The sequence below is a fragment of the Triturus cristatus genome, chromosome 6 (genome assembly GCF_964204655.1).
Source record: "Triturus cristatus chromosome 6, aTriCri1.1, whole genome shotgun sequence".
Classification (NCBI taxonomy): domain Eukaryota; kingdom Metazoa; phylum Chordata; class Amphibia; order Caudata; family Salamandridae; genus Triturus; species Triturus cristatus.
The window spans coordinates 322,096,604-322,120,128 of record NC_140589.1 but is presented as its reverse complement, the minus strand read 5'-3'; the positions used below and the strand labels follow the sequence as shown (position 1 = coordinate 322,120,128).

The 23,525-nt window shown below is 44.9% G+C and overlaps 1 protein-coding gene across 4 annotated transcripts in view; it reads right to left on the bottom strand.

Moving 5' to 3' along the window:
- The window catches only part of E2F6 (E2F transcription factor 6), a 228,407-nt gene extending 207,686 nt beyond the window's left edge, over positions 1-20,721 (bottom strand). The window contains exon 1 of one of the 4 annotated variants that reach the window (XM_085610691.1): positions 20,535-20,721. In XM_085610691.1, the coding sequence (XP_085466817.1) occupies positions 20,535-20,570 (36 nt within the window). In that variant the 5' untranslated portion in view covers positions 20,571-20,721. Of the gene's footprint in view, positions 1-20,485 lie in introns of all 4 variants that reach the window. The other 3 variants (XM_085610690.1, XM_085610688.1, XM_085610689.1) reach the window with 3 other exon arrangements.
- Between the last annotated feature and the right edge of the window lie 2,804 nt (positions 20,722-23,525).

Sequence of the window (23,525 nt, the reverse complement as noted above, 5' to 3'; positions counted from 1 at the left end):
GATGCTTGATAGAAGGGTGAAGTAGAGGGATGCGCTACTTTGCTAACGGACGTAATTATTCTGTAGTAGGGCAGAGGTAAGCGCTGCTCTCGGGAAGACAGAATTCTCGTGGGAAAGGTCTTTTGCTATTCTGTGGTTAGCGAAGCAGACAATGGAGATGTTTGTATGTTGTAACTAACAAGTATTGTAAAATCGAAACAAAGTCTACCGAGTAGTCTTGTAAAGGAGTGGTAGACTGTAGACAGGAGCAGGAGCTGCTGCAGCGACTGTTGACGTCAAGTGGACCGCGCTGGCATTGGACAGTTAGTCAGTGACGTAGACGCTCCAGGATTGGTGCGTTAGTGTGAGTCGCGCAAGGATTGGAAATTGTGACAGTGACGTAGACGCGCCAGGATTGGTGCAGGAGTGAGAGTCGCATTGCTATTGGACTAAGGATTGTACTGTGGTAGGGAGGATTAAAAGGGTTCATGAAAGAAAGGAAAATGTATTATCATTCACCCGAAAAGAAGAAAAAAATCATTATTTAGTAAAATGCCGAATTGGTTTGTGAAAGACAAAGAGATTGTGACTAGGGAAGGACAGTTACTTCCCCCAGCGAAAACCCCCGCATCCTTAATGGTTGCGAAATATGGGTACCATACTTGCATCTGGTTAGACAATTGGGCAAAGTATACAAAGGAAGACGGAGTTTTAGCATTTCCAGAGGATGGGTCCTTTAATTTGGCAATATTGAGGAACTTACGAGAGAGGATGATGAGCTTAGATCCGCGACCTAGGCCTACGCAGTTTGAGGCATTGACAGAGTGGGAAGATGAGATGCATGAGCGAGAGAAACAGAGAAATGGCAGTAGGACGGCCAAACGATCGTGAAACTCATTGTGACCGAATGAGAAGGTGGCGAGATGCTAGTATGACTGAAGGATTGTTTCCCGTTAGAACAAAGGAGAAAGTGGAAGAAGGAAATGCCTAGAAAAGAAAAATCCATGTAGAAACCCGGAGGTATGGGGCTAACGAAACGGACTACGATGTCCTAGATGATATGTTTTACAAAAGTCCACCTCCATACAGGCAGGAACCGGAAACGCCAACCGCAGGTACACCAGTGAGGGAAACTCTGAGAATCATTAAAACAGAAGTTGTGACCCCAGAAGTAAAGAGAAGAAATTCACTTAAAGAGAAGGGAAATAGGGCCGAGAGTGAAAATTCTAGGGAATTAGCAAAAACCACTTTAGAGCTGACAGAGAAAATAAGAGAATTGACGAAAAATCTAGAAGCAGTTACAGTTCCTGTGACCATAGGTCCTGTTATGCCTATTTTTGAGAAGCAGAAAGACAGTGAGCACGGACTAACGGTCCCGTATGTGAACAATAGACAGGAAGAACAGCCCCTGATGAGAGCAAAAGAGAATTCCTGGGGACATACTATGGGTAAAGGTGAATTGCATGTGTCAAAGAACCCATTGTATTGTTCTGATACTGCCGGGAGAAGCAGAATGGTAGGAGGATCAATATTAGAACCACAGAGATTGACAGAACCAGGGAATGTAGAGAAATCAGTGAGCATAACTACTTAAGAATTGAATGAATGGCTGAAAGGCTTGCAGGATAAAGAAAAAGAATCTCATACCGTTGATGTGGCAAAATTACGGATGGTATTGGAAGAGTTGATTGTAGGGACCATCCCCACAGAAAAGCTGAAAAATTACCAAGATGAGGAACTGCTGTTCCTCTGTAAAAGTGTCACTTGGAGAGCGAAGAATTTACATGACAGGCTAGCAGAAATAGCGAGTGAAATGGGAATGGACATGGACAAGGTAAAAGCTTTACAGAAGCCATACCGAGTGGATTTCACAGAAAAAGACAGAGAATCTGAACGCTGCAGGACGGATAGGGCAGATTAGGGACATAATCACGGTATTGAGGAAATGGGGAGACGTGGACAAATGGAAAAGCAGGTGGTATAGGAAGCGTGATGACACCTCAGACAGAACATATCCAGCGTTTCCTGTGAGAGAAAAGGAGAAGGTGGTGATGGAGTTCCCTATGAGAGAGATTCCAGGAGGGGGATATGTGCCATGGACCAGACAGGACATTTTGTCATTTACAAATGACTTCCCTCGATTACGGGAAAAACCAGTCGAGTGGTACAGACAGGTAGACAGATTTGTGAAATTGTCAAAGGTGCAATGGATTGATTTGAATAGTCTGTTTGATATAATAGTGCCAGCAGACTTGTGGGCAGAATGTAAGATAGTCATAGATTGGCCCACCAAAGAATACCCGAGAGATCCCAAAACAGGAGCCCCAGACTCAGAGGTAATGAAGAAATACGAACAGGTCATGGCATTCTTGAAAAACAAAGTGCCTCCAAAAGAAACAGACTGGGTTAAAATAGAGCGAACACATCAGGAAGCGAAAGAGTCAGTCCACGCATACTATGAGAGGCTAATTTTGGCTTTCACACAGTTTAGTGGGGATGAGTCTGGGAGAGAAGGACCGGAGTCATTTTGTGTACAGATTTGTGTATGGTCTGCGTCCCGAGATTGGGGATATGATTAAGCAGCACACCGTGGACTGGCAGAGCAAGAAAATAGATGAGATCCTGAGGCATGCTAAATACTTTAGTGATGAGATTGAGGCAAAGCAGCGAAAACTAAAAGAAAAGGCAATGTGGGGTCAAGTGAAGGTGGCGGAGAGACAGGAAGCTCAGCTGATAGAACAAGCTAATAATCCAGGCATTAAATCAAAATTTGGTCCAGGAAAGGGAAAAGGTAATATAGAAGAAGCCAAGAAAAGGTTCCCTTGTCACAATTACGGAAGATTAGGGTACTGGAAATCCGAGTGTAAATATCCACCAGGTACTAATGATGAAAATCCGTCATTGAATCCACAGGTGCAGTGTGAGGGCAGTGGCCCACCACCGCAACAGCAGAAGGCTGTTAATCCACAGAATCAAGTGCCAAAACCGCCCTTACCACAGAGCCGGAGCACACATTAGTATAGCAAAGAAACAGGATTCTACAATGAAGAACAGGTAAACAAACCGCAACGCGCGAGCGCTGTGTCACAGTATTGGCTGCAAAATGACGAAAGTGAGCCAGAAGAGATTTATTGACGGTGCCGAAAAGAGGAAGCAGAGTGCGTACTTGGCGCATCTCTAGAAATTGATCAGACAGGACCATTTGTGGATGGGAAAGTTAATGATGAAAACATTACTTTTCTAGTAGACACTGGAGCTACACGATCCACTGTCAGATCAGCAGATGTGAAAAATCTTCCTCTTTTGGATGAAACAATCCAAGTAGTTGGTGTGTCTAACACCCAGATTAAAACGTACCTTACTGATCCTGTAAAGGTCAGAATTGGGAAATTTTCAGACATGCATCAATTTGTGGTGTGTTGCACCGGTCCTGTGAATCTATTAGGAAGGGATTTGTTGTGCAAGATGAATTGCACCATATTCTGTACACCAGACGGAGTAGCCTTTGAAACACCAGATGAAGATGTTCTGCACAAAATGACCATAGCTAATCGAGAGTGTGAGGTTGCTGGAACCTATGCAGTATTCAATCCAGATGAATTGCCCCCAGAATTGAAACAGACAGTAAAAGCAGCAAGTTGGGATTTCACTGGGAAAGATGTAGGCTTGATGAGAAATGTAGACCCAGTGAGAATTGCTGTAAAGGAAGGAGCCGTTTACCCAAACATTCCACAGTACAGACTGACACCTGAAATAATAGCAGGAGTAACCCCTTTGATTGAGTAATGATCCAGCAAGGAGTGTTGAGGGAGATAATGAGCAGTCCATGTAATTCGCCTATCATGGGACTGAAAAAGCCAAGTGGGAAATTCAGGATTGTGCAAGATTTGAGAAAGATTAACAAGATTGTCGTCTCATGTTGTCCAATTGTTCCAAATCCCTCAGTAATTTTGTATCAGATTCCACATGATGCAGAATGGTACACAGTAATTGATTTGTGTCATGCTTTCTTTTCCATTCCGTTGCATCATGACAGCCAGCCGCTTTTTGCATTTCGGTTTGGAAACCGTATTTTGGCATGATGCCGAATCCCACAGGGGTACACAGAGAGCCCCTCCATTTTCAATCAGTTGTTAAAGAATTCCCTGGAAAGTCTTACTATACTTGAAAGTTCAGTTTTAGTCCAGTACATTGACGACCTATTGGTGGCGTCAAAGACACGTGAGGCCTGTGAAACAGACACCATAGCTTTGTTAAATCATTTGGCAGATGGAGGGCTGAAGGTATCTCCAACCAAATTGCAATATTGTAAGAAGGAAGTAACATACTTGGGTCATAATATTGAAAAAGGCCTGAGAAAAGTAACCATAGACAGAATCAGAATCATTAGAGGAATGAGAGCTCCAATTACCCAAAGAGAGGTGAGGATGTTCCTAGGAATGGTTGGTTACTGTCGTCAGTGGATAAGTAATTTTTCCCTGATTGCCAAACCATTGGTGAAATTGACAAAAAGTGAGGTAAAAGACCCCCTTGAACTGAACAAAGAAGAATTGGCAGCATTTAAACAGTTGAAGAACAGTCTTTGTGAAGCCCCTGCGCTGGGTATGCCAGACTAAGAAAAGGAGTTTGAGCTATACTGTAGTGAGCGAAATGGATGCGCACTTTCAGTGTTAATACAGAAACATGGAAGGCAAAGGAGACCAGTGGCATATTTCTCGTCAATGTTAGATCCAGTGGCGATAGGTCTGCCAGGATGTCTGAAAGCAGTAGCGGCCACATGCCGAAGCCTAGAGCAGAGTGAGGGAATCGTGATGGGGTATCCAGTAAGAGTGTTTGTACCCCATAGTGTGGCGATCCTTTTGACAAGGAGTCGAACACAGTTCACGTCACATAGTCGGCTGACTAAGTATGAAAAGGTCATTCTAGGTGCAAACAATGTGAGTCTGGAAAGATGTGTGAATGTGAATCCAGCTGCACTTTTGCCTGATGCAGAGAGAGTGGAGATAAGAGAAGAGGTTGATCATGATTGTCTGGATGTGCTTGATTATTGCACAAAACCTCGACCTGATATAAGAGATCTGCCACTGCCAGAAAGGGATTATGTGTTTTTTGTGGATGGATCCTGTTTAAGAACGGATGAAGGAGTGTTGAGCGCAGCCTATGCAGTATGCACAGTTTCAGCAGTTATAGAAGCATCACCCTTGAAAGGAGTTAAATCCGCTCAAGTAGCAGAAATAATGGCATTAATCAAGGCATGCAAAATTGGGAGAAATGCGAGAGTGACTGTGATGACGGATAGCCAGTATGGCTTCGGAGTTGTCCACGACTTCAGCCAATTATGGCTGCAAAGAGGTTTCCTGACCTCAAGTGGAACTCCCATAAGGAATGCAGAAGTGGTTGGAAAATGGCTTGAGGCAATACAAATGCCCAAAGAATTGGCTGTGGTAAAATGTGCTGCTCATGGACAAGGTAGTGATTACATCACTACCGGAAACCGTTTTGCCAATGACATGGCTCAGTATTGTGCCCGAAACAAATACTCAATTAATCGGTCAAAAGAAAGGGAAATGTCTTCTTGCTCCATAATGTTTACTAACGTTGTGGGAACATGGGATGAAGTGAGGCAGTTGCAGGATGAGGCAGTGGGTAAAAGCAGGATGTGCACCCAGGGAAAAGGATCATGTGTGGGTCTATCGGGATGGAAGACCAGAAATGCCTGATGGCATGATGTCAACCATGGCACGGATGTATCATGGCCAAGGACATCTGGGAAGGGATGCCATGATAAGGGCTTTTAAGCAGACCTGGTACAATCCAAAATTCAGGTTGATAGCAGAAAGTCTCTGTCAGAGATGCCTGACATGTCAGCAGTACAACCCTGGAAGGAAAACTGTGGTGAGTCTAGGCACCATAGGCCGGGAGGGAGGACCTTTCACCAGAATGCAAGTGGATTTCATTGAAATGCCCCCTTTTAACAAACTAAGGTATGTGTTGGTGGTAGTTTGTCTGTTCTCTAGGTGGGTGGAAGCATACCCGACCAGAAGAAATGATGGAATCACAGTGGCCAAGCTATTGTTGAGGAAATTCACCCCAAGGTACGGGTTCCCAATAACCATAGAATCAGACAGAGGAGGACATTTCTACAATGAGATCATGAAATTTATTTGTGAAGCATTGGGTGTACAACAGAAACTGCATTGTGCCTACCGACCAGAGGCTTCTGGTGTGGTCGAGCAAATGAATGGTACTATCAAAAACAGAATAGGGAAAATGTGTTTAGCCACAGGTTTGAAATGGCCCGATGTCTTGCCTCTGGTTTTGATGACCATTAGGTCTACTCCAGACAGAACCACAGGTTTGAGTCCACACAAGATCATCATGGGACGCGCCATGAGACACGTGTTTGTACCAGTCAACAAGCTGATGAGTATAACTGATGACATGATTTTGGATTACTGTAAAGGCCTGGCTGACGCAGTTCATTCTGTGTTTCACCAAGTTGGAGCGGATGCCACCACACTTGACAAGAAACCAGCCCATGATTTGAGCCCAGGGGACTGGGTGAGGATAAAAGTCCACAGAAGAAGAAATTGCCTGGTTCCAAGGTGGGGAAGGCCAAGACAGGTCATCTTGACCACAACAACTGCTGTGAAGTGTGCTGGACTGAAAAACTGGATACATGCAAGTCACACTTTGAGAGTTCCAAATCTAGCAGACGGCATTGGAAAAGAATACTTTGACGAATCAGAATCAAGTGATGAGTCAAGCAATGAGAATATAAAGTCAAAAGAAAATCCTGAAAGGGGGGAAAATGAGCCAAGACTAGTTCAGACCCCCAGAGAAGAAATTCTGAGGAAAAGATTGCAGATTTCAGATACTTCAGATTCTGGAGATGAGCAAAACGCCAGTGGTGAACACAGAAAGAAGAAAAGAAAAGAATGTCCAGTCAGAAGTAACATTTACACCAAATGAGAGAGTAGAAGAAGTTCCACCTGAGAAAATACTGGAAGAAGAAGAAGGGACAGTCACAGAAAGAGAGGGACAGATTGCGGAAAAACCCAGAGGAGGTGTAGGGAACTGCAACACCCAGCTAGGTGAAGGGACAAGTAGTCAGCAGGGAGATTGCGTGTCGGCGACCCAAGGAGGGACAGAAGTAGGGCCAACCCAAGAGGTGGAAAAGGAGACTTCTGAAAAAGAAAAATCAAATGAGACAGAATCGGAGGACAGTGAAACTGAAATACCAGAGGGTCGAGTTCTGAGAAAGAGAACTTGGATTGAGGAAAGAAACGGCAAACCAAGAAGAAATGCTAAAGGTGATCTTTGGCCAAACAAAATTAAGAAGCTGAGATATCGATTGACACGAGTTAAACCCTCAGAGGCTGAACAAGTGAATGAAGTAACCAGTCAGCATCCAGAGAAAGAGGGAGAAACAGAAGTGTCAGAAGCAAACAAACGAGCAAGAAAACCAAACCAGAAGTAGAAGTCACCTGAATGGACATATGTGGCACTGCCTGAACAAGGGAAGAGGCAGATAATCAAGGAAATCCAGAGGAGACTTTGCTGAGATTGATAAAAGAAGAAGAAACAGGGGAAATCCTGAGAGTTATCTTATCCGACATCGGAGAAGAAGCAGAAGATCAGGAAATCCTGCATGTGGATGACGAGAAAGAAGTGAAAAACGACGAAAGGCCGAGCTGAGTAATTTAAATCGATCCTTGTAGGAATACACAGGATTGAATAAGAAATTGAAGTATTTGGATCACCTGATAAAACCTTAGATCTTGTAGGAAAGCTACAAGAGGAGGAGTAGAAGAGGCTAGGTCAAAAGACACTTAATTCTAACAAGATGGCTAACATAGATGAGAACAAGAGTAGATGTACCTTCATGAGAAGATGGTGCAAGACATGTTGCTGTTGTACAGGACTATTAATGCTTCTTTGGAGCGAACTCGCTCTTTTGATCTCTTTCAAAGTAACTTTAGATACACTAGCAGGGCATACTGAGAATATGACTAATATAGTGAAAAACTCACAAAAGGTAATACCGGTTAGAACAAGCACAGAGCATGTGCATCAAGATAGGTCAATAACTGATTTTTCTAGTAATGTGTTTTAAAAATTATTGTATGAATATGTAAAAACAATGGACGTAAGGGATTGCTACGCATGTATGCAATTACCTACATCTGTTTCAGAAGGGGTGAATTATCATCACCTCCCAGCAACTTAAGGAATAACATGTAGCGTCTTAACTAGTATATTTTATCAAGTAGGGAAATTAAGAGTATAATTTGTCTAATATAGATAATATTCTTGGACGATTGCCCATGAATAAAGAATTAAATCCAGCGAAAGATGCTAATGTATTAGTAGAAATTTTTATAGAAACTAAAGGACTAACTCTAGAATATATTTTTAAGAACAATTTAACTTGCAGTTTGAAAACAGAAGAGAAAACATTTTTGGATATGGTTGAAGAAAGAAGATTGAAAATACACAAGAATAAGGGACATAAAGAGGAGGAAAACATTTGGGAAATAGATGGGAAAAAGGAGACACCGGGTGGAGTTAAACCGACAATAGCTATAGACTCACCCCAGAAAGGCAAATTATGCATCATGAGGGAAAGATCCCAATATGATTATGTTTATATAGGGACAAGTGAGTGTCATGATACATATTTCATTGCATCCGGATGGGGATTTAGAGGTGGAGAAGATCCAGTTTTCCCTGGACTGTACTATATTTGTGGGAACAAGGCTTACTACAGGTTGCCCGACCATTGGTATGGCACATGTTATGTCGGCCTGGTCTTTCCAAAGATTTTTCACATGGATAGAGTAGAAAATAGTTGACCAAATATCCTACTAATGCGTAGCAGAAGAGAAACCTGGTTAGAAATTGTAGGTGATATTTTTGGAGCCTTGATACCAGCAGTGGGAGTATCTTGGAATGCAAATAATATTCGGAAATTGTCAACCATAGTGGATCGCTTGTCAACAAGCACCGCTGGTGGATTTCTTTTGGTTAACACTGAGCTGGTTGCCATGCATGCTATGATTATGCAAAATCGACTTGCCCTTGATATCTTATTGGCCAAAGAGGGTGGAGTCTGTGGAATGCTGAAAGTTCAACATTGTTGCACTTACATTCCTGACGAAAGCAGAGATCTAAAAAGTCTATATAAAGAATATTACAGAATTGCATGATGAAATAAAACTACTGGAGGTGTATTACTAGAATTAGTAATAAAATGGCTGCTATTAAAGCTTATTTAGGTAAATTAGGTAGTACTATTTTAGGGAAAATATTTCCATTAATTTGTGTGATTTTCATATTATTAATACTTAGATTAGGATGTATGTGTTGTAGATATAGAAGAAATAAAAAGAAGGTAAAACGAGAAATTTACAAAAAGAGGGAAAGGAATAGAATTGGAAGAATGGAAGGAGAGTATGTATGACAAAACTAAGAGAGCAGACGAAAGGGAAACAGAATTTTAATTAAGCAAGAAGACATTTCAAATTTCTGTTAAAGGGGAAAATTGAAATTTTGTGGGTTTTGTGGTGATAAAATCACCAAAGGGGGGATTGATGGAGCGGGTAAAATAAAAAAAATTTAGTATACCCAATCCATTTATATAAGTCATACTAAAATGAATAATACTAATACTAATGAATAATTGAGTGGGGTGTTATTGAATTAATCAACTCTATTAACCAAGAGAATACACGTGGGAATGCATTTGCATGGCTAAAATAATAAGTAAACTAAGTTTGTACGCATATTAAATTTATATGTTCGGCTTAAGTCGTGTTAACGTGATTTGTGCTTAAATAAACCAGCATTAACGGCTTTAAATGTTGCATATGGCTAGATAAATGCATACACATAAGGGTATTAGTAAGGGAATAACACTGTTTAAGTCATTTCTATGTATTAATTACGATTTTGTGTTTCTTTTACTTAAGTTGACTATTTTGGCCTACTAAAAGATGGCTGCCGACTGAATCCTCACTAAAGTACATGACTTCATACATTAAGCAATGGAGGAAGGCGCCTGCACTGACTTCATCGTGGCCTTTCCATGAACTTTCGAATCATGTCCATGAAGACTACTCTGGGCGAGATGCCAATGTCCCTGAACATGGAAGAATCGTTGCCATTTGGGAACCAAAAAGCCACCTATTCACAACAGACTGATACTTTCCTGACCTGGGAACAGCCTTTCCCATACGCCTAGTTTATTCATCATCCGTGTGTGAAATTTTGAGAATGTTTCTTAAAGTATTGGGACGGGGCTGAATTCAGCCAATCAGCGGCCTGGAAATAAAGAAAATGATACTATTATATGTAAATTTTGGTATAAATATTAGTAGTCTAGAGAGGGAAATGGTCACCATCCCTGGAGCTTGAGACGCACCCTGATCGATGCTACTCTATGCGACACCCCATGCTGACATAAGAGGACGGGACGTTAGAATACTGATGATCTTTCTGAGGACTGGTGCCGACTTAGAAAACGACAAATAGCCAGAATAGGTAAATATGACAAAAGATAATATGGCATTGTTAGGATTTAACTTGGAAATTAATTAGATAAAGAAAATCATTATTTGAAGAACTGTGTCGGGTGATTATTTCTTGTAATATTTCATTGATTAATATGAGAGTTAAAGTGTTTCCATCAAATTCCAAACCAACTAAATGATCTATTTGACCTCCGGATGGAGGTGCTGTTAGAGTAAGTCAATAGATGTGTTTCCTCTATCCAAAGTGAATAGCTGTAGTTCGGGATCAGGATCTCTCTCCTCTGTAAGGCACGGATAGTTTGATGTGAATGAATGTTGGTGTTATGGGCCCCACAAGCGTGTGATGTGTGTATGTGTGTGTGACTGAGGAATCATTCCGTCCGTGGAAGCAGGAGGAGATTTTGTGTTCTGAACTGCACCACCACCACCTCCCAATTCAACAGCCTTTCTTAAGATTCTACATTTTCTTAACATTCCTAAACTATGTTAACACACAACAGTCCATAGCTGAGTCCCAACACTCCTCTATTCTTTAGATCTTCCCTTATCTGGAATTTCTTCCTTTTGGGAGTACTTGCTCTCACTAACCTGACACTCTCACACCTCACCAAATGAAACTCAAGAACCTTCTGCTTAGCTTCTCTTACAGCAAAATCACTGCCTTAAGGAAAACAGAAGGTACCATAACATTCTCAATGGTTGAACAGAGTGTGCCATTTATATACCATCGAAATTGTCCAGCTTCATCAGGGAGAAAATGTATCTTTTAACTGATTTAGTCCACCCTACGAGGTTATCTGTGCAGACGTCATCCCACACCTACCTAACGTGAATGTAAACCACCCTAAATCACACCGCTACCTAGATTTTAACTGTAGATCATCTTTTTCATAGTATGACTTTTCATTGTCTGTGTGTCATTTTTCCCACAAGTCACAGTTCATACATTATATATAATCACTACTCATAATTATATACAAAAATACTTAACGTAAAGTACTAAGAACGTAGCAAAGAACAGAAGAGAGAACTGGCACTAGTTATTTAGTCAATGTCATTCTCATTTGTAAATTGTGTATACTGTTTTCCATTTTAAAAGAAAGAATATTGCCAATACCAGTAAACAAATAAATAAAATGTTTCTTTTAAAGCCGCCCATAGATGTTTCGTAACGTTACTATCTAAAGTGAAGAGAGCATCATATGGGGCCAGATAGTTATTCTCCTATATATTTTTCTGCAGCACCTATAGCAGCGATTCGGCTTGATTTTGGGTTACTCTCCACTTATGTGTTCTCAATGGCTGCGTGCCTAAGTTGGGGTAATACATTATTGAACAGCCTTGAGAACCCACTGCAGGTAGCAATGTGTGAAGACATTTTTAATAACTTGAAGGGAAGAGCATCCTTTTTAGGAATTACCAGAAAGCGGTAAAGTTATTTGATCTTGAAAGGGTCTGTTCAGGTGCTCTCCCCAAACAAGTCTTGAAAATCAGAATTAAGAAAACAATCTATGGCGTATCCCAAAAAAGAGATTCAGCATTGGGTGCACAGCGTCCGAATAATGATCTCACAGTGGGGAGCAGTATTTATAAAAGACCACAACCCTACGTCTTATGGAATCTTCAACATGGAGTACGTAGAGTAATTTTGTTACAATTCTTAAACGGAGTAAATTCAATCAGAGTAACGGGCGCTAGGGAGGGTCTCCCGAAGCTGTAAAGACTTTGTCACTTATGTGGCACATGTGTACAAGACTTAAATCATGTTTTGTCTGTCCTGTATTACAACCATTACGACATAGATATAGGAGACCTTTTTTTCTAAAGTACAATATCGACACAGGTGAGGAGGCCCGTAAATGTCTTTTGGCCCCTCCCTCTGAAACTGTTTGTTTTAAAATCTTTAGCTTTTTAAACAATTCCTGAATACATTTTAGAGAAGTGCTTGGTTGCCCCGCATATTTTCAATAGGCTGGATGGGCACCATTAGTATTGTACTTAATGGATTTTTCATGAATATTCTTGGGTAGCATTATTGGTAGGCTACAACCACAAAAATGTTATTGTACTGTTTATGCTTGTTTCTATCTATGCTACGGTCGCATTTTAACAAGGTCTTTTGATGCTAATGCTATAGCTCTGTATCTGACCTTTTGTCCCCTCATATGCTGCTATGATTGCCGTTTTTCACAACTGATTAGTTATTATCCTAAGATGTTGATACTTGAGCACTTGCAATTTATTAGTTTTCTCTGTGTTAAGCTGGGTCTGCTGCTAGTTATTGTATATATATTATGCATATTTAGAATTTTATAATAACCTTGTATTTGTACTTTTGTCTCCCCACATGCTGCTACGAATGCTTTTTGCACAACCAATCATTTACTAGTGTAATATTTTGATACTTGAGCATTTGCACTTTACTCCTTTTCTTTGTTGCTGCTAGTTATTGCACATATACTACGTTTTTTAAAATTTGTATAGCAATCTCTTTATAAACATATTTTAGCAAATGCACAGTTGAAGTCGTCTAAAAACCAAAGTGCTTAATCTGATCTGCCTAGCCCCGAAATATTTGTATTTGAACGGCTTTTTTTTTGTACAACTTTTTATTTTCAACAACAAGGTAGCGGTACAAATCATACATCTTTACCATAGTAGCTTCTCCAATACATTGCTTTTCACTTTTATATCCACATATAAATTAAGCAAGGATCCTTGCAGTTCACTGCCTCCATTCAGTGTCCAACCAACCACAAAGATACATTGCTATCTGAAAAGCTACAGATCATGGTACAATAAATGATGGAGGCCTGGTGGCCGTATATCTGCTAATCGGGAGGAGGAGAAGACACCACCTCTGCTGTCAACTGAGCAATCAGTGTTCGCCTTTCTCTCCGCAGCTCCACCGTAGGGGAGATGCAGATGTCCCCTCTGTACTTATTACATTTTCCCCATTTATGGTCCCATTTCCTGTGGCATCCTCGTCCCTTAAACACTGTCTTCTCTGCAATCATTGCAGTATTCATGTCCTTTGCCCAATCACCCAAGAACAGGACCGTGTCCACCCCCCATTTCTATGCAATGTTGCACTTCACGATGGTGAAGCCCATCGAGGCCTAAGCCTGTTCAGCCTGGGAGAGGTCAGTCGCCCCGCAAATATTAAGCAGGCAGAGTTGGGGAGACAGCTTTAGGGGTTTGTCACATGTCCTCTCAAGTTGGCAGGTAATCTTTTCCCAATAACACTGGATTTGTGGGCATTCCCTTATGTGGACAAAGGTTATATGTGGACTTGATTATATCGCTGGAGACAGACTGGGTCCAGACGTCTACCTAGTTTAAACAGGAGCTTAGCGTCAAAGTAGACCCGATGGAGCATTTTCAGCTGGAGGAGCCGCATACGCATGGGAATGGCCACTTCCCTAGGGGAGGCCAGTGCGTCTCGCCAGTCCTCTTCCTCTATACTTCCCAGGTCTTTCTCCCAGCCAACCCTCAATTTCTGCATCGGATCTGCATGGTTATTCACCAGTTTCTTATAAGTAAGTGAGATGGCCTTGTGGTTCATGGGGTCCAATAACAAAACGGTCCTCGGGGGGGGGGGGGGGGGGGGGGGGGGAAAGAGTCCGAGAGCGGTGAAATAGCATGACTAATCTGCAAATATCTAAAGGTCTCGGATTGTGCCAATTGATATTTTGTCTGGAGGTCAGCAATTGTGGCCAATTTCCCTCTCACCCACATGTACCCAACCTTGGATATCCCAATTTTATCCCACTTGTGAAACCCCGGGCATTGACTGAGGTGGCCCAGGATATCAGGCTCCCAAAGTGGAGTCGCCTTTGTCAGACGTTTATGCCAACCCAATTTTCTGGTGACCTCGTGCCAAGTCTCAGCCGTATGGGCTGTGGGGCCGGTTAAATTAAGTTTACGGGGATTGGTGTAAAGCGCCCCGTTATAGCCGCCCCGTCCCATAGGCCAATGGTCTGTTCGAAAATTGGGCTTATCGTGGGGGCCGAACACCCATCTATTGACTGCAGTAAGCTGGGACGCTTGATAATAAAGTCGTAAATCTGGTAATCCTATGCCCCCGTCATACCATCCCATAGTGAGCTTGTTCATTGCAATCCGCGGCATACGGTCTTCCCACAATAAGCCCCGCAATACACCATCGATTTGGGAAAAATAAGAATCTGGGATAGGGTTGGGGGTGTTTTGCAATGCATAAAGAAAGCGTGGAAGTACGAGTATCCTAAACAGGGACGCACGTCTCAGGAGAGGGAGAGATCGCCAGTGTAGGGTATCAGATTTGAGACGTTATAGAGACCCAAGCAAGTTTTGTTCGAAAAAGAGATCAACATCTGGGGTGATAAAAATGCCTAGGTAAAGAAAGCCACGGGGAGCCACCGGTATCTCGTAACCCAGAGGACTCGATGGGGGAAATCGCCCCATAACACATACATCTGGGCTTGGACCAGTTTATACTGTATCCAGAGTGGGAACCTAAAATATGAAAGAAATGGAGCACCCGTCGCAGAGATCGCGCTGGAGAGGCCAGATATAGGAGAATATCATCAGCGTATAACGAGATGCGGTCCTCGTGGTCCGCTGTCCATTTGAGCCCCCGTATCCCCAGACCCAAACGGCCAGTGGCTCCAAGACTAGGGCGAAGAGTAATTGAGACAAAGGACAACCCTGTCTCATGCCACGGCGGAGGATGAAAGTGGCAGAGCGATGATTATGAACGACGACATGCGCGGAGGGTTATGTATACAGTAGCCTAATCCAGCATATCCAGCGGTCCGAACCCCATGCGTGCCAACACGGAGAAGAGAAAGTCCCATTCTATGGTATCAAACGCCATGGAGGCATCTAAGATAGTAGGATCGCATCTTCCTCTTTGGTATTAATCCCACCGAGGGCCCCGTGCACCCGTCGCAGACTCCGGGCCGTGTTTCTCTCTGGCATGAATCCGGACTGATCCGGATAAAACAAGTCGGTAATATAAGGGAGGAGTTGATTGGCCAGGATCTTAGCCTCGACCGTCAGGAGGAAGATGTGGCGGTATAAATATACAACCTTCAACCGGCTGGTTTGGTTTATGAATGACTACTATAGCAGCCGTACGGATATCTGCCTAGAGGAGTCCCGACGCAAAACATTCATTATATAGATTCAACAAATGAGGCGCTAATAATGTTGTCATGGGTTTAAAAAGCTCTACGGGAAGCCCATTGGGACCCATCGATCGGACATCTTGTATGGCCTTTTGAATCTCCGTCCCCGTGATGACCACCTCTGTGGCCTCCCTGTCCTGTGGGGAGATGCTGACCACATCAATAGTGGCTAGGAGATCGGCCGACATCGGGGCTTGAGATGTCTGCGAACTTGTGTAAACCTCCTCAAAATAGGCCGCAAAGGTGTCAGTAATTAGTTGAGGGTCAGTGAGAAGCGTACCTTCTGGGCTGGCTATCGTGTGTACCCATCTGGTAGCCTGCTCCTTGCGTTCCAGACATGCCAGGAGCTTGCCTGTTCGCTCACCCTGCTCATAGATCCTATGTCGGGAAGACAGAGAACGCGTTGTGGCCTCCTCCAAAAGAAGCTGTCTATAATCCTGCCTCTTGATCGTAAGGCTATGCTGAGCAGCGTGGTTGGGGTCTCGTGCAACCGACTCCTCCAGATCCGATATATCCGCTTCCAGCTCAGCCACCCTCGTAGATCGTTCAGCCCCTTGTCCCACCATTAATGACAATACCCTGCCCATTATGACTGGTCCAAAAGCTCCCCATAGTTTGACTGCCAAGTCAACGGAGCCCACATTTTCGGCAAAATAATATTCAGTATCCTTACGGAAAGCTTCTTTGATATGCGGTATTTTTAACGCCCATGGCTGTATAGTAATGGTACCAGGGCACCTTGCCCGTTGTACGCCAAAAGTCGTAAGGATGGGGGAGTGGTCGGAGTTCCCACGAGCCAGGCAATTGGAGCTTGTGAAGGCATGGATATCCTGGGCGTGTGTGAATATGTAGTCTCGTCGAGATTGGCTACCATGTGCCCCTGATTGAAATGGGAAACGTGTGTGCAGCGGGGTAAACCACCTCCAAATGTCCACAATCCCTAAGGCGTTAGCGAACTCATATAGATGCGAGCTTCTCAGCAGGTCCTCCCAGGGTGGGAGACGGTCCTGAGAACCATCCATTGTAAGGTTAAAATCTCCTCCCAACACTAACACCCCCAATGGCTATTCCAACAGTAGGGTACCTATGTCACAGAACGTCAGTCGTTGTAACCCTGGGGGGGCATATACAGAGACAACATTAAGGACCCATCCCTCCCAGGAGCCCATGGCTGCTGAGTACCTACCCTGAGCGTCAGTCCAGGTGTTATGAATGACATAACGGCAGCCCTTCCGGAGAAGATTCCTCACCCCCCTGGAGCCCGAGGTGAATCAGGAGTGAACCACCATTCAGTAACCTTTTCTATTCAGGGCCCTACAGGAGTTTCTAACTAAGTGCGTCTCCTGCAGCATCACCATGTCGAGCTCATGTCGCTTAATATATTGTAATACAATACCCCTCTTAATCTTGTCCCCAATGCCATTAACATTCCACGTGGACAAATTGAGTTAAGCCAGGAGTCATCAAGTCAAGTCAGTGGAAAAAAAAGTAAAGCCAGTTGAACTCGCTTGTCAGAGGGTCCCCGGGGCCCCCCTCCGCCACAGAATAGAGTATTGTAGAGGACCAGAAGACGCTTAATTGGATGTTATATGTACTAATAACATCAAAACCAATTGTGAGAATGGAGAACCCCGCATTGTAGAGATATAGAACACAAAAGAAACATAATTAACAACCCCCCCCCTCCCTTCCCGGAACGAACCTGCATCCCCCCACCCTGCCTCCCTGCATAACGAGCATGGAACCACCCGCCACCCCCAACTTGCAGAGTGCCTGTCGCCCACCCTTATCAACTTCGGGAACGTGTACAACCCCACTCCCTAGGGCATAAAATAATAGGTCAGAAAGCTAGCCCCGGCCCAAACACCCCCGAGGGTGAAACCTACTTCAGTGAAGTTCAAAATACATAGAATAAGCAACTTAAGGCCTGAACGCCAGATATCGCCGGGACATCAGAAGATCAAAGACATACCAGTATATCCATCAGGCAACCCAAAAAAGGAACCATAGCAGGAATACAACACTTAGCCCTAACAGGCCATGAGAGACAGAAAAAAAAAGCACCATTCAGACCTCCTCAGAGGTCAATTGCTCGTTATCATCCCGTAGGGCTTTGGGAACCCGACTCAGAGGGAGGCGGGGACCGTCGTTGCTGACACCACTCATTAGTACCTCAGGCTATTGGCGTCGATTTGTGTGATTTCTTGCCAACTACATGCCAGCCGTCAAGCCAATCCCAGGCATCCTCAGGTCTAGTGAAAAACCACAATTTACCATCCGATTCAATTCGGAGTTCGCTGGGAATAACATGGCATATTTGATCTCTTGGTCTCGGAGAGTTCGTTTCACCTCCAGGAAACTCCGGCATTGTTTCTGGAACCTTAAGGTGAAGTCCGAGAAGAATGATACTTTACTGTTTTCAACTGCCAATGGGGTGGGGGGGGCCGCTCTCACAGTTTGCAGGATCACGTCGCGATAATTAAATACTCTGGCAAGAAGCGGACGGGGGGGCTCCCGGTTTCAGCCTACCCCCTGGCACACGATGGGCTCGCTCAATGGAAAAGCACTTGGAGAGGCCTCTTGGCTGGAGACGCTGCAGGATGAGCTCCTCGACAAAGATCAGCAGCTGGCCCCTCCGCCCGTTCCGGAATGCCTAGGATTCAGACATTATTGCGCCTCATTCTGCCTTCGTACTCGTCGAGTTGTATGGCCATCGCCTCATGGGAAGGGCGCAGGTCGGTAACCTGCTTTTTAAGGAGGGTTGTATCAGTTACCAGTTCTGTAGTTGTGCTCTCAATAGTATTCACATGATCAGCCATTTTTCTCCTGTCTTCCCTCATTTGGGCCACTTCCGTGGCGACAGTGTCAATTCGGTTCTCAAGAGAGGTCCGCACGGTGGTAATCGCCGCTAGGAGATCTTAGTTGGAAAGCTCTGAGTCCTCGCCATGGGCAACGACATTGCCTGGTCTTTCCTCCTGAGTCTTTTGCCATGCAAACTTTTCCAGCTAAGCCTGCGTTGCAGTTCGCCCACTGCGGCCCGTCGCCATACCAGCTCCGTGGGAGGGGTGACGATGCAAGGCTAGGAAGCAACAGCTACTCACCGACGCATGCCGTGGTGTCCCCCACTTGGCCGGTCGGATTTGGCAACTGGCTCCTCAGCCCCGCGCCGCTGAAGCACTGGTAAGCACCCCTCAGTCGCAACCGGGGGCACAGGTCACTCACCACGAGGCCCTGTTCGGGGGAACTCGGTTGCGATATGCGGCTCACTGGGCCAATAACCCTCTGTCCTTCAAGCCCAAGGGAATCCACAAGTGTTCCAGTCTCAGGGCAATGCACCAGCCAGGATAGTACTGCACACCTTCCCCCTTGTGTTATACAATGGTTGCTTGCGTAGCTCCTTTAACCCCTTGCCAGATCACAGACGCCCATGGGCCCCACCGGTGATTCACTATTAGGCCACAACACTCAACAAGCAGCTAGTAGATCGGCGGGACCCCACCGGGAGCCCAGTGCTGCATGCGGGGTATCGCGTGATTCAGAGCGGCCTTGCAATACTCTGGGGCTTTGTCAGTGCTGGAGCAGGCCTCCTCGCAGAAGGTGACGACCACCCACCAGATCGCCCCCAAATGTGCTGTGGTTTGCAGGACAGGAGTCTTTTCGGGCACTGGGAGGCTGCGGGGAAGGTCTTGCCCGGGTCGGTGGCCTTACGGCTCTCTGGATATGCGGCAGCACAAAAGGGGCAGCAAAAGTCAGAGTCTGGTTATTTCCTCCACCGCTGCATTCACGAACCCGCCGTAGTGCTTCATTGATAGGCGTTGGATCGTCGCACTCCGTTCAGGGTGAGGGGGCCGCTCGATCGTCCCCTCCGAAACTCTTGCAGGCCAGGCCTCATGCGCGGTGTCACATTGCGCTCCTACGCCGCACAGCGACACTTCCTGCCGGCGTGGCCGCGTCTGGTGGAGACGGTGTCTGGAACGGTTCTCCACTAGAACCTGCAATTGACCCCAAATGTTGTCCGCACCTTGGGCGGCAGCAGCATGCGGCCATTCCCATCGGCAGTTGACCATGCCCCCCCATTTGAACGGATCTTGAAATTAATTTTTTGTTCCTACTGTTCCACTTTGTCTAATTATCATATACTGTCGAACTGTCCTTTATATGTAATTAGAATTTTCCCCTTTTAAGTGATGGGTAAATTGATAAACTGGATATATGTTTTTATGCGGAAATCTTCACGGTTTCAAATCATAATAAAAATAATTGAAATTGAATAAAAATCCTATATATTTTAAGTATTCTCCTGCAAGGTTTAAAATCTGTAAAACTTGAACTCACTGGTAAGCTTAAGGGCGCTGGGATGGCCTGCTAGGTGTTATTGCATGGTAACTGGCTTTGCGACGTAACCAGTATTTAAAAAAAAAAATTAAAAAAAAAAAGACATTAATTTCAATCTATCGCAGCTGTATGTCAGTCAGAGCCCCCCTCGTTACAAATGTAAGAATCACACATCATCACAACAACTTTTAGACTGATTTGCGGACTGTGCAGTTTGTCCACTTCCTTTAACTTTGTAGTTTATTCCTCACTGGTGCATTACATTTCAGAGTTATCATTTTGACTTTACTAACCTATGGGCAAAAATAATGGAACTACTAGCAACATGTAAAGCAATGAGCGCTGCTGGGTAGCGGAGCACCTCATGCTGCAGGGAGCTCGACTACAGTGGTTTATTTTCCTGCTGGATTGCTATACCCCTCCTAAGTGTACTAGTAGCGGCACCGGTAGTAGACATAAGAAGCTCACCCCACGTGAAGGGCCTTATGTCTGACCGCAGGCTGAGCAGCGCACTCACCCGGAACTTCTCTGGATGGGTCCTGGAGGAGGACATGGCCACAGAGCACCAGGGTCTCCCGCGCACTTTCCCCCACGCCTGCCCTGGCGTAGATAGAAACACTCGGCACGCAGCTGCACGACGCCAAAATAGACATAGGACAACTAACAGGCAGACTCTTTTACAGTCCCTGTCAGGGAACCACCAGGCACTGGAGCGCGCGTCACTCGACTCAAAAGCTGAGCCTAAGGGCAGCCATGTTAGGAGCAGCAAAGTTATTACGGGGCGATTATGGGGTGCGGCCAGTGCCGGTCTACACCCCCTTGCTGCAGCCTAACGTTTTAACAACAAAACACGCACTCGTATCGCACCCTTTTCTAATAGATAAGATACAACAACAACGAGAGAGCCCGCCATTAACATCTTTGGGTTTGGAGTCATGTACTATCTATCCCTGTGTTTTATTGGGGCTTTTTTTTTTATTATTCATATGCACGCGTTCCTTAAGTGCACCTGTCATCATACATGTTTACTTTTGGTTGTGTATTTTGTTCCCTGGTGTGGTGACATTCCAACTGGATGATCGGCTTGGACAGCAGCGTTTCCAGATGCTACTGCTTGCTTTTCTTGGGCGTTGTTAATTGACAAATAATCTCGACCATACAAATAAACCTGTTGAGTTCTACTTCTGTTGCTTGCGACTATACTTCTTTCTACACTACAATTTGGCGACGATGGAAAATTCATGGTTTCACCCCCGAAGAATTGTTGGTAACCAGGGCTTTAAGTGGGATAAACAACTTCCGGAGTGGTCTCTCAAAGGGGCGTGGCCGATGTAATTAAGGGCGTGGACTACAACAGCTATACTAAAAGTCTGGTATGTTGCTGCTTCTATCATTGCATCCTCATATATAATACAAAAAGTAATGTTACACGTACAAGCCAGGACTATTCGATTTGCCAATGGTTGTTTTTATATGCATAAGATAAATAGGCAACAACTTTGGCTTTGTAGTGTATAATATTGAAAATACTTCGATTCTGAAACGATGAGACGGAAAGAACTATAATAAATCTCTTTGAAGTTACCTCAAAAGTAATAGTGAACGGTGGTACTACTGCAGAGTTAAGATTGTTTTTTCACCCTGGGGGTGAGGGCAAAAATGGAGAGCATGAAGAGGTGGGTCACCTTGACAGAATGAGGCAGAGAGGCACAAAAGGGTTTCTTAAAATTGAAGTTACTTTATTTAAATAAAGGAGCCTCGGGCGACAAAATCCTAGCTATGCCACGGAAAGGACCTCTTCTCTGGTGACCCATCTATCAGAAGGGGGTCAAGGATGCTACTCAGCTTGCCTAGCCAGTCAGAAACTCCAAAGAGCCAAGATTCAACATGTCAGAATCAAGAAGCCAGCTGAAGGAGCTCTGGGCACATCCCTAGGGAGGAACTGGACAGTGGGGTGACACTCCGCTGCCCTTTGGGTAGTTTTGCGCCATAGCGGGAGCCAAGGGCTACTGAACTGGGCTAAACTGATTTATGCAAGGAGGGCACCAAATGTGCCCTTCAGTGCAGTCTGGTGGCGCTCGGAAGTGCGCCCACCTCACCTAATTCTGAAGGAGAGGTGGTCGCACCTCATTCACAGGAAATCCTTTGTTCAGCTTCTCCTACCTGAGTTAAGCTCATCAGCGGGGGTGCGGACACTGTCTAGGGTTGGCAGCGCAGGCTGGCAGGCAGACCCTGTAAGGCTACACAGGTAGGTATTGGGATGGTCATCTAAGGAGCCCCCCAGTACATGGTATCATGCAACTAACACTGGAATCGGCGTAGTTACATGATTCCAACATGTTTGATACCAAACATGACCAGGTTTGGAGCAGCCATTAAGTAGTTGGACATCTCAACTTGCCAGTGTCCACTACATACCTCATTATGGCTTCCCCACACTTACAAAGCCCGGAGAATGGAGTCCAGGATTTGTAGGGGCACCTCTGCTTGTGCAGGGGTACCCACACACTTAAAATCATGCACCCTGCCCTTGGACTGAAGGACCTATCATAAGGGTGGCTTTTAGGTTAAAAGTTGAGTGACCAGGATATAAGGAGAACCTTATATCTAAAGTGAAAGGTGCAAGCATCATTTTACGCAGACTGCAATGGTAGCTCTGCAGACACAGTGGACTCCGAACAGACCCCGTGGAAGACAGGAGGTTGAGGAGCCACCCCACCGGGAAACCCTCGGATTCAGGATACCGACAACCACTGTCGAGGACTTCAGGACGAAACCGCTGTTGCAGAAGGATGAAAGAGTCTGTTGGAACTCGGACGCAGGTTTGTGTCAAAAAGTACCTGAAAGCAGAGGGTACAGAGTCTATGCCACACCAGGATATCCAGGAAGCATGGAAGACGAATTCCACTCAAGTTCAGTGAAACAGGTCAGTTGATGAAGAGGCTTCAAGTACGTGCACACCAAATCGGTAGCTCAGCCCAAGCCACCGTGATGCTGAAGACAACACAGTCCGTCTGTCCAACCAACCGCGTCGGCATGGGTCAGTTATAGCAGGGACAGACTCATCGACAGAACCTCTTGATGCGTCCAACTCTGTTGATACGAGTTGGTCGAGGTAACTAATGCAGTTAGCGTGTGATTAAGCAATGCTGTGACGCGGTACACATGGGTTTGGTTTCAGGATGTTCTACGAGGAATGCTGGTCTCAACGCGACTTAAGAACAACTCAGGCCTCGAGGGAATGTGAGCCACCACCTGTGTTGCCGAGCCTTTTGGAGTCCGTGGGAGCCCAGGTTCGGCACACCAGTCGATCTTGTTGCGGAGCCTGAAGATGCAGGGGAGTGACTCCTTCCCTCCAAGGCAGATTCCTTTGGATGTCTTTAGATGTCCACAGGCTCAGGACGGAACCTGTATGGAGCTTCGGCACTGATGGTGCAGCAGTATGCAGAATAACGAGGGCAGGAGCAGACGGAGTCTTCTCAGTTGCAGTCTCAGTCCCAAAGTAATG